The sequence below is a fragment of the Miscanthus floridulus genome, chromosome 4 (assembly GCF_019320115.1).
Source record: "Miscanthus floridulus cultivar M001 chromosome 4, ASM1932011v1, whole genome shotgun sequence".
Lineage (NCBI taxonomy): Eukaryota > Viridiplantae > Streptophyta > Magnoliopsida > Poales > Poaceae > Miscanthus > Miscanthus floridulus.
Genome location: NC_089583.1, coordinates 109941364 through 109951855, shown reverse-complemented (window position 1 = coordinate 109951855; position 10492 = coordinate 109941364). Strand labels below are relative to the sequence as shown.

Genomic DNA, 10492 nt, shown 5'->3' with positions numbered 1-10492 from the left:
TCTCTAGCACTACTCCTCCACGCCGTGCATACTCTCTCTTGCAATTTTCCCTGGTCTTGTTCATGTTCCCCCTTTTCTCCCTGTTTCTGATACTCCCTGTTCTGCTGATCGAGGGCCTGTTTAGATGTCGAAATTTTTGGCAAAATGATACTGTAGCAATTTCGTTGTTATTTGACAAATAGTGTCCAATCATAGTCTAATTAGGCTTAAAAGATTCGTCTCGTGGATTTCGTCTAAACTGTGTAATTAGTTTTATTTTTTATTTATATTTAATACTTCATACATGCGTCCAAAGATTTGATGTGACGGAAAATCTTGAAAAATTTAGCATTTTGGGAGTGAACTAAACTGGACCCTACTTTTCAGCCGGCCTGTGCTGTGCGTTGCCGTCTCTCTCACTCATTCATTCACGTTGTGCTGAAAAAGAGGAAATTGACCGTGACAACTACCCTACATCAAAGCCGTGTGTTGCCAATAAATCCTGCAGTCACGATCGCTCCACAGTCGATAATCGACGCCATAGAAAATCTACCGACAAAATTGAACAGGGACGATTCCGCGAATAAAATAACGTATTTTGCCAAGCAAGCAGTTACACGCATGTGCCTTGTGATGAACTGATGACACTAGCCGCAGTATAATACTGTACTCCATAATAATGAACTGATGACAACCGATAAATAAATACTCAAAATTACAGCGCCAGTTTAACTACCCTGACGTGAGCTCAGCCGATCCGGCGATCAACGGAGTCCGCATCCATACCCTGGATTTATTTATCACATCCAGCCAAAAAAAAAAAAGATTTCCAGGGGGGGCCTTTTGGTACTCGCACGTTGCACATTCGCACGGCCCCGCGCGCCACCCGCACCGGCCGGTGCCCGATCGCCCGCTTCACCTTTTGCCCGCCCGCCCGCCCGCCCGTACGCTGGTGCCACAGCTCGTCCCGGTGGGCCAGCGATCCGCAGAGGATCCGGCCGGGGACCCGCAAGGCCTACGACCACGTGCCCCCTTGTCAAGATCCGGTGCTCACGTGAGTGGCGTGTGGTCCCGTGCCCGCCCCCACCACGCCCCTGCCCCCACACGCTTTTCCCACCGCCAAACGAACCCGCCCCCCGCGCCCGGCCCCACCGGCTGGAAGAAAACAGCAAGGGATTGACACGAGGGCCGGGCCCCGCGTGTCACTGGCCCCCCGCCAACAGGGAAAGGCGCCCGGGCGCGAGACGAGCCCGGCTTTTCCTCTCTCCTTTTTCCATTCTCCGTCCTCCGCGCCGTGGAGCCAGCTAGAGAAAAAAAAAAACAAACAAACCATGAGAAATAATAAAAATTTCCGGCTTATCCTCTGGGAGGGCCCACCACATCCGCACCGCACACCCTCTTTTTGGCGGTGGTGGTGGCGGTGCACGACAGCCCATGGTGGACCGCGCCAACGCGTGCCCCGTCACGCGGGGCCCAGGGACCTCTGTTAACTCACAGTGACAACTTAAGCTAACCGCGCGATTACCGGCTGCTGGCAGCTGCTGCGAGCAGTGCAGTGCGATCCATCCAGCTCTAGCGGCCGGGCCCGCCGGGTCGTATCTGGAGCCCCGGATCTGGAGGGGCGCTGCCGCCGGGCCCGGCGCTGTGAATTTTGACCCGTCTCCGCCCTGCCTGGCTACCAAAAGCAGGCGAGCCGGCGTTGATGGGCTGCCATGCCGCGCGCTCGCTTGCCTTTATTGGCGATGCCGGGGGAGGGAGACCGGCATCCACACGTGTTCTTATCGGCCCAGCGAGGAACCCGTGGCCGTGGGGGGAAGAAGACCGCAAGGGGAACCCGCGGTTAAAAGAGAGCGCGGTGCGGCTATTAACACCAATTTATTTATTGACGGGAAATTACTGCCATTGCTCATCGGCGTGAAAAAACAATTTGATCCCTTTATCTTTTTTATTATTCATTAATTATCGGATCAGAAGCTAGTGGTCCATCCGGATTGAGATTTCGCCGCGTGAATGAACGAGTAACTTTTACTCCACCCTTGTCACTGTTTACTACTTATCATTAATCGTGAGTATTGAAATGGTGACGTCTTCACGATCTCTTTCCTGGCGGACAAGTACGAATCGCAAGTTCGCAACTGGACTACTCCACGTACCACTACTCTACAAAATTGACCGGTCTTGCTAATTAAAACAAAAAAAATTTGCATGGGTAAGGCCCTGTTTAGATCCCACCTAAAAATAAAAAATTTTCAAGATTCCCCATCACATCAAATCTTACTGCACATGCATGGAACATTAAATGTAGGTAAAAAGAATAACTAATTGCACAGTTTGCCTGTAATTGACGAGACGAATCTTTTAAGCCTAAATAGTCCATAATTAAACAATTTTTGCAAACTACAAACAAAAGTACTACAGTAACCAAAGACAAAAATTTTCGGAAGTAAACGCGCCCTAAATAAATACGCACTCCATATTTTATTCGGGGTAGGCGAGTGGAGCGGTGAAGGTTGGTAGCTAGTGTGCTCTCCGCGTGACGTCAGCCGCGCTGCCACGCGGCGCCCACGAGCAGAACAATAAACAAAAGCGGGGCAAGGACGCGGGTCCCGCGCTCCGTCCCTCGGCCCCACCGCCACTGCCTGCCTAAAGACTTTCCTTCGCTTTTAACCCACCACCCCCGCAGCAACCGGTGCGAGGGCGCGCCACGTCAGCATCGTGGGGGTAAAACAGCCGCGCAGTGTCCAGATCAGGTCCATTCCGCGCGAGTGGGCCCCGCCAAAAGCGGACAACCCATCTATTTAAAATAATTTTCCTCATTACCTAGCTGGTTAATAATTTTTTATAATATATATATATATATATAATTGAATTAATTGGCTAATGGCGCCTTCTGCCTCGGCCCGTCCCCCACCCACTTCCTACTGCCGGTGGACGCTTAGATTTTTCCAGGCCATCCGAAACCGCCACGTGTCGGTTGCGGCCCATGTTTGAGCCGTAACGGCAGAGGAAGCGAGGGGGAGATTTACGGCGAGAGGAAAACACTTTGCTGGCTCGGCGAACAGGCCGTTTATTGCGCGTCGGGGGTGGGCCTGTCTGTCAGGATCCGATGGTGGCGGGGCGCGCCACGGTGGCGCCGCGACTCTGGGGCCGTCGGATGCGGGATCGCTGGGAGCGCGGATCTGGGCCGTCCGATCCGGGCGTGCGCAGCGACAAAAAGAAGATGAGGTGAGGCGGGCGCCTAGAAAGGGAACCCGACGGGGAGGGAAGCGGCCAGACGACGCCCAGACCAAGAGAGAGAAGGGGGCAGCGGCACGCAGCCGGAAAGAGAGGCGGGCGTGGTGGAGAAGGGCAGGGCGGAGCCTTGCACCGCAGAGGAGAAGAGAAGCGAGGGGAGCGCCAAGTAGTAGTAGAAGAGCAGAGAGAGGGAGGGAGGAAGAGCGACGAGAGCCGAGGAGCTCTCCTCCGCCCGCCTAATCCTTGGCCGTGGCTGCTAGATTCGCGAGGATTCGCCTAATCCTCCGCCCGCCTAATCCTTGGCTCGCCGGATCTACGGGGCGGCGGCTGTGCTCGTCGGAATCCGGCAAGGCGGCGGTGATTTGCCGGGGATCGGCGCCGCATGTCTCAGATCTGAGATGGACAGGATCCGGGACGGCAGGAGGGGCGGCGTGTCCGTCGGAGGCGGGCCGCCGCCTCCGAGGAGGCGCCTCAGGAGCAACGGCGGAGGCGGCGGAGGCGGGGGCCCCAGGGACTCGCCGCGCTCCGAGCGGCGGCGCGGCGAGCGCCTCATGCTTAACGGCGGGGGCGGTGGCGCCAGCCGGGACGACGGCGACGACACCTCCGACGAGAGCCTCGCCGACGACGACGACGACGCGGAGGAGGAGCTCGCGCCGCGGTACCAGCAGCAGCGGCGGTCACCGAGCACGGCGCCGCCGCCGCCCTCGCCGCCGCAGCCCACCGGTGGCCACCACCACAGCAGTAGTAGCAGCGGCGGCGGCGGTGGAGGTTACCACAACCACCACCACGGACAGCAGCACCAGATGCAGCGGAAGGGCGGCGGCTCCAATCCGAAGTGCCCCATCGTGGTCAAGGCCGTAGACGAAATGATTGGCGTGCCTGTCCCGCGGAAAGCCCGCTCCGGTAGGCGCTCGTACCATCGTCAAAGAGCGGATTTTTGGGCCTCCCCGGCGGTTTCATCCGCATGGCTGACGATAACCTTGCTTCTGCTTTTGCGCTCTTGGCAGCTTCAACGAAACGCTCTTCCCACGAGTGGCCTGTCCCCGGCGGTGGAACCAGTGGAGGCAGCGCCGGCGCAGGAGACGGCTCGCAGATCCAACGGCCTTCGTCACGGCCGATCTCTCCGGCGTCGGCCTCAACTACCGCCCCTGCTCGGAAGAAGCTTGTGCGTTTCTGAGCCCTCCGGTCCTCATCTTCCTTCTATATTTCCTCAGTTCTCGCTCGTGTTTGCTAATTTTCTCTCTTTGGCTTTGCCTCTCAGAAACCACTTGGCGGTGGGAGCAGCGGTGGTCCGGGGCCAGCGCCGAAGCAGCGACCGTCGCCGTCCCCAGCGCCTTCAACAACCCCGCCACAACTGCCGCCGCCGAAGATTTCGAAGTCGCCATCTTTCATCCAAGAGGAGATCGAGGTTGCCGAGGTGCTGTTCGGGCTCACCAGGCAGTTCCCGTGCCTTCCCCCCAAGCAGGAGAGCAACCACAAGCTCGAGCCCAGAGATGCGCCAGAGGCCAAGTCCGGGAACTCTTCGCCAGCCCCCTCGTCTTCTGGCGCCCGACCGTCAGATTCCACCTCCCTTTCCACTATAGGTGCGTAGCTTTTTCCGTTGGTGGTTTTGCCTTCGTTTTCCACTCCCTGTTTTGCCAATTTTGTTTTTTCGGATCTAATCGGCTCCCCCGCTGGATGTTGCAGCGCCAAAGAGGAAGAGGCCACGGCTGGTAAAGTACGACGAAGATAGCCGCCCGGCGAGCCCAGCGAAGCCAGAGTTGGCGGAGCCGTCCTCAAAGCCGGAGCCACCTCCTGTGGCTAGATCAGAAGCAAAGACGGCAACGTCGGTAGCAGCAGAAAGTGGCACCAGCACCGCCCCTGCGGCTGCTGCCCAACATGAGACTTCACGAGAGCCAGAGAAGACGGAGGATCGTGGTAGAAACAGAGACTCGGAGCTACGGCCAAGCGAATCAGATCGGCGAGATCACAGGCTGGAGAGCCAAGCCGAGCCGCCGGCGCCTTCAGTCAAGCCGGATGCTGAAGCAAAGCCGGTGGGTTCCGAGGCGAGGAACGGCGAAGCTACTGCCACGACAAAGATGTGGGCTACTTTGAATTTTATATTATTGATGTTGCGATATCCATTATTGTTTTTGGATTGTGCCGATCTGATTAGTATATTCACAATTTGTGTGAACGATCTTTTTTTTCCCAGTGAGCTGGCATCGGATGGCGCTCGGCAGGACAAGAAGTTCTCCATTGATCTCATGGTGGGTATATGATGCTTTCTTGTCTACGTGAGTGTGGTTGAATTGGTCTTGCGGAATTTTGTGGGCAAAGAGTGAAAGCGACAATTTTTGCCGCAATTGCGCTTGGTGTTTTGTTATCTTTTGGCTTCTTTTTCTGACTTTCCTTTGCTTATCTTTTTATTTTTTTGGTTCCAGGCTCCCCCTCCTGGGAAGCTATCTGATGATATAGATGGCTCCTCCGACCCAGATGCAGATAAGAAGGGATTGGATTCTGAGATGGACATGGTGAGGACTTCGGTTTCACCAATTCTTTTGATTGCATCATCAGCTGGAGCATTGGATATTGGATTCTGATTGATCTTTTTCTACTTTTCTTTGGGTTTCATTTTAGTTTGGGAGAGGAAATTCGGAAAAGAAGGATGGTGAAAGGACTCGGAGAGGGCTGGATATTGATTTGGAGGACCAGAAGGTCCAAAGAATTCCAGCCGATGAGTTCGTGCCCAAAAAGCTCACGCTGCAGTTGGATTTGGAGAAGCCCAGTCTTCGTGATGAAAAATCACCATCAGAGCGACGGCAGCCGCAGCCTCAGCCACAACAATTGCAGCAGCAGAAGCCCTCAAAGGCTGAGATAAAGCACGAGAAATCAGGTAAGTGTTTTGCTGTGTTTATTTGCATTTGATCCTTGGTTTTGCCTTTTAGTGAAGATGTTTGTTTTCATTTTTGTAATCTGGATTTTCTTTTGTTGCAGCTATGCCTGCTGTTACACCTCCTATGCCTATACCTGTTGGAGGCTGGCTTGGGAATTTCCCACCGTTTGGGTGAGTTCCTTTAGCTGCTGGATTCGTAATGTGCACTCCTGTTCAGTGGGTTCGTTTCTGAAGCTGCGGTTTTGTGTCTTGGCAGTTACCTTAGTCCAGTCCCAGGCCTATCAGCAGCTGGTCTTCATCATCCCATGGACGTGAAGCCAGGGTCTTCTAGTGGATTACAGGTATGTATTGTCTCAGCAACGCTGTGGTCCCCCCCCCCCCCCCCCCCCCCCCCTCTCTTGAAATCTTACAGTCTTCTATATTGCAGCATGCTGCATTGCTTCCACCGCCTACGCGCTCAAAGAGATGTGCTACACATTGCTACATTGCACAATTTATCCAGCACCAGCAGCGAGTTGCAAAGATGAACTCTTTCTGGCCGCCAGCGGCTGCAGCGGCAGCCGCCGCCGCCGCCGCCAATAGATCGGGGCCATTCTTTGGTGCAAGGCCATTCGGCATGGGTGTTGTGCCACCGACGGATGCCGCCTCTATGCTTGTGAACCCAATGCAGGGAAGCTACCCTGTTAGGGCCCACACCCCAATGCAAGAAGCAAAGGCTCCTATGGCTACATCACCATTTCAGGGGAGTCTCTCGAAGGATAAAGCACTAGGCAATGCTGCTGGTGCTGAATCAAGCCAGAGGAAACAACCACCTGCTCATGAAACACAGCAGTCCACTCCCATGCCAAACATGCTGGTACGTGCATGCAGGAAATCTTACTATCCTTTCTTTTTAACTGAAAATTTCTGTTGGATTTTTTCTTACAAGATGTTTCCCCCCTTTAGCAGCAAGCCCCGGCATTTATCTTTCCGTTCAATCAGCAACATGCTATGGTGGCAGCTGCAAATGCTGCCAATCGAGCAGGGGATGCAAAATCATCTGGAGCCAGCAATGCAATGCCGCCATCTGCCAGCGCTCACACTTTGGCAGCAAACTCTGGTGCTGTGGCCATGAACTTGAGCTTTGCCAACTTGCAACCGGCTGATGCCCAGTTCTTGGCAATCTTACAGAATGGATACCCGTTCCAGGTTGCTGCCCATCCTGGAGGGCCTCCATATCGAGGCATGGCACCACCAGGCCCAGCTGTTCCATTCTTCAATGGGCATGTGTACTCCTCTCCTATGCTGCACCCATCACAGCAGCAAGGCGCGCAACCACAAAGTCATCAGAAGACCCAAATGCCAAACTTGCCCAGTTCATCACAGAAGCATCAGCCACAACAGTCCCAAGGGCTATTGGGATATGCACCAAATGCTAATGCAGCAGCAGCTGCTGCTAGTAATTTGCAGAATTATTCAAGTGGCAATCAGCGCCCTGTCCTGCTACCTGGCCTTATGCACCGACAGGAGAGCGACAAAACTGGACAAGATGGTCCGTCGAGTGATGACAAGCCATCTCACTCTCAGAAGAGCGGGTATGAACACAATTTTGCTGTTCCAGTCCATCTACCGAATTTTGCAATGATGACAGCTGCTCAACCTGCTGGCAGTCAGAGTGAGAAGAAGTCAAGTGATCACCATCACCACCAGCAGCAGCAGCAGCCACATGTCAGTCGAGGCCAGGGTGTGAGGATTGATCTTGCGTCTTCTCAACCTTTTGTGATGCCCTTTGGCTCCATTGGTCCTCCTGGATCAACCCCAACTGGTCTCGACTTTTCAGCATTGGCGCAGAACCATGCAGTTTTCCAGAGCCATCAAGAAGCAGCACGGCATGGTTATCCTCAACTTAATTTTGCTGCAGCTCAATCTATGCAATCCATGCAGCACAAGCCCCAGCATGGAGAAACAAAATCTGTTGCTGGGGATTCATCGTCAACACTCATTGCTGGAGACAGTGAGAGAAAGAAATCAACTTCTACAAAGTATCCCGGTGATTCACAGCAGCATTCGCTGTCCTTCACCAGGACTGAGAGCAAGAATTATGTGCCTCCTTTCCTTAGTGGCAGTACAAATGAAAGTTCGTCCCGCACCCTGAGCCTTATTGGAACAGAATCTTCAAATGCATTTATGGGAAGCAAACCCACAAATTCCACCACCCCTGCCTCTACACCAGCTGCAGCTTCATCCAGCATTTCTCAGCAGCAGCAGCAGCACCAGCATTTCCTTCAGATGCAAGTGCAACATAAGCATCAGCAGCATCAGCACCACCATATGAATCGGCCCAGATCTGCTGCACCAAGTACACAAAATAGTACAGGTCGGTACCCGGACGGTCTGAGCATGGCAAGTTTTCAGAATATGATGTACCCATCAAGTGCTGCCCAAGGGGGAGTTCAATCCCCCCAGTTGAAGGCATCCTCAGGGAGGGGGACACCTTCATCTACTGCTACGACCCCCCCTGCTGCTCCACCCCCTAATTTGATTGTGATGAAGAACAGTAGTCTCCACCAGCAACAAGCAAAAGTTCCTATGCAGGCTCTTTCTACTCCCGGTCACCAACCCCAGAGTTCTTTAAGCATGAATTCATCAAAGATGGGGCCTTCTGTAACTAACCTTTCTACTGGAGGAGGGGATCTATCTCGATCTTCGAATGCCCCTGTTGCTTCTGGTTCACCATCCAATTCGGTGTCCAAAAGTACTGGTGGCAGCCCACCTGCCACGGGAAATGCAAAGGGTGTTCAGCAGCCTGTCCAGTTGCCATCACCGCAGCAGCAGTCATCCAAGAACCCTGCATCGACGTCTGGCACCAAGTCTACTACGAATCATTTCAGTATGGCTATGCCATCTATCCTTGGCCAACAGCCTAATGCATCACCTGGTTCTAATCCGGGGAGCAAGCAGCAGTCACATATGCCACCATCATCAATGAAACAGCCGCCGTTCCAGCAAGGCCATTTCTTCATATCCAACACTTATGCTCCTCAGGCTCCAGGAGCCGGTGGTGCTGCTGCCCTAGGCCTCTACCAGAAGCGACCAGGCGACAAGACGCAGCAGCAGGCACCACACCAGCAGAACACCTTGTCAGGTTTGTCTTCAATCCCTTCCCACTCCTGTGTTTCTGTGAACCCCGCTGACCTAGGGAACTCTTGCAGCTGCCGCCGGCAATAACATGAAAGCGCTTCATCCTTCATCCGGTGGATTTATGCATCTTGCAGCGGCAACCCAGTCTGCAGGTGGCGGGCCACACACCCACATGTCCGCGGCACAATTGACTTTCGGGACAATGCCAATGCCTTTAAAACCCTCAAGTGACCAGAAGCCTGCTGCTGGTACTTGACTTGCTACCGAATCATTTAAACACAGAGTTCAGTTCTTTTAGCTTACAGAGTAAGTTGCCTTGTTTTTAACAGGAAAATAAACAATCCAGATGACCATGCATAGGAGTGGTAATCTGAACAGGTGAGCTAACTGCTTATTCAGCGGAAGCCCAAATGGCAGCTAAACCTCTCCGGTTCTTTAGAAGAGAAGCAATCCACAGCAACAGCGGCATCTCGAAGAACCTGCTTGTCTGCTGTATTGATCAAGAAGGAAGGCGCTGTGCACCAGTTCCATCGGAGCAGAAGCCTTGCTAACCTAAAAGAGTATTCGGATTTTGGAATGGTTGATGGGAGTGATACTTTTGTGTAGTTGGGCTGGCTATCCTCCCATGGGGTTAAAGGCCGGGGGACTGGAGGATGTGCATAGAATCTGTCTCTCAGCCCGTTTTTTTATGGATGGATGCCCAAGGCTGGTTTCTCTCTTTTCTTGTAGCTTTGCTATTTCCTTTTTTTTTTGGTTCTCAGCTTTAACTGGAGGAGGAAGGATTCAATTAGAATGCAGATCAGGTAACTTTGTTATGCAGTTGGTGCTCCCGTTATACACTGTCTGTCGATACACTCTGCTTGGATTGTTTAGCAACTAGACGAGGAGCAAAATATCTATCCCAAGTAGAATAGGATCCAGCCATGATTGGTGGGGGTGGCATGGAGTGACCTGCTTCTGGGTTGGTTGTTGTAAGTAGCTTTGGGGGAAAGGAAATGAATGAATGAAAATGACTAATTATGGATGCTGTACCTCTGGCCTGTGAGAAGTTTTATTCGCCTCTCTGTGATGACTGTGCAGCCCTCGTCCGAAAGTGGGGGCAGTGCATGTGGGAGTAGCAGCACCAGCATCTGTTTCGATTTCTGTGGATGGGCAAGGCGCCGTGCTCCATATCATGGGGATAGAAAGATATGTGTGTGTTGAAGCTGTAGGTGAACACACGTGCCTGTGCCCATCGCCGTTCGACGGGCAAGGTTGAAAAGTATGTTGGAGTTAGGAGCACTA

The 10492-nt window shown here is 53.3% G+C and overlaps 1 protein-coding gene across 2 annotated transcripts; it reads left to right on the top strand.

Moving 5' to 3' along the window:
- Nucleotides 1-3084: 3084 nt before the first annotated feature.
- LOC136550306 (protein TIME FOR COFFEE-like) lies at nucleotides 3085-10232 on the top strand. 2 transcript variants are annotated; one of them, XM_066541838.1, is made up of 13 exons: nucleotides 3085-4116; nucleotides 4221-4378; nucleotides 4475-4796; nucleotides 4900-5293; nucleotides 5408-5462; nucleotides 5637-5726; nucleotides 5833-6088; nucleotides 6190-6259; nucleotides 6345-6429; nucleotides 6516-6944; nucleotides 7037-9212; nucleotides 9280-9456; nucleotides 9538-10232. In XM_066541838.1, the coding sequence occupies exons 1-13, from the start codon at nucleotides 3612-3614 to the stop codon at nucleotides 9543-9545; spliced, it is 4725 nt and encodes a 1574-aa protein (XP_066397935.1). In that variant the 5' UTR covers nucleotides 3085-3611; the 3' UTR covers nucleotides 9546-10232. The 2 variants fall into 2 exon arrangements, with proteins under 2 accessions (XP_066397935.1, XP_066397934.1); XM_066541837.1 differs by having other exon boundaries at nucleotides 7034-9212.
- Nucleotides 10233-10492: the final 260 nt, after the last annotated feature.

Bases quoted from the DNA above. Each gene is read 5' to 3' on its own strand.
- LOC136550306 (XM_066541837.1), top strand. From the start codon at position 3,612: ATGGACAGGATCCGGGACGGCAGGAGGGGCGGCGTGTCCGTCGGAGGC. The intron at 4,797-4,899 runs GTGCGTAGCTTT...TGGATGTTGCAG, and splicing joins CACCTCCCTTTCCACTATAG to CGCCAAAGAGGAAGAGGCCA. The intron at 6,089-6,189 runs GTAAGTGTTTTG...CTTTTGTTGCAG, and splicing joins GATAAAGCACGAGAAATCAG to CTATGCCTGCTGTTACACCT.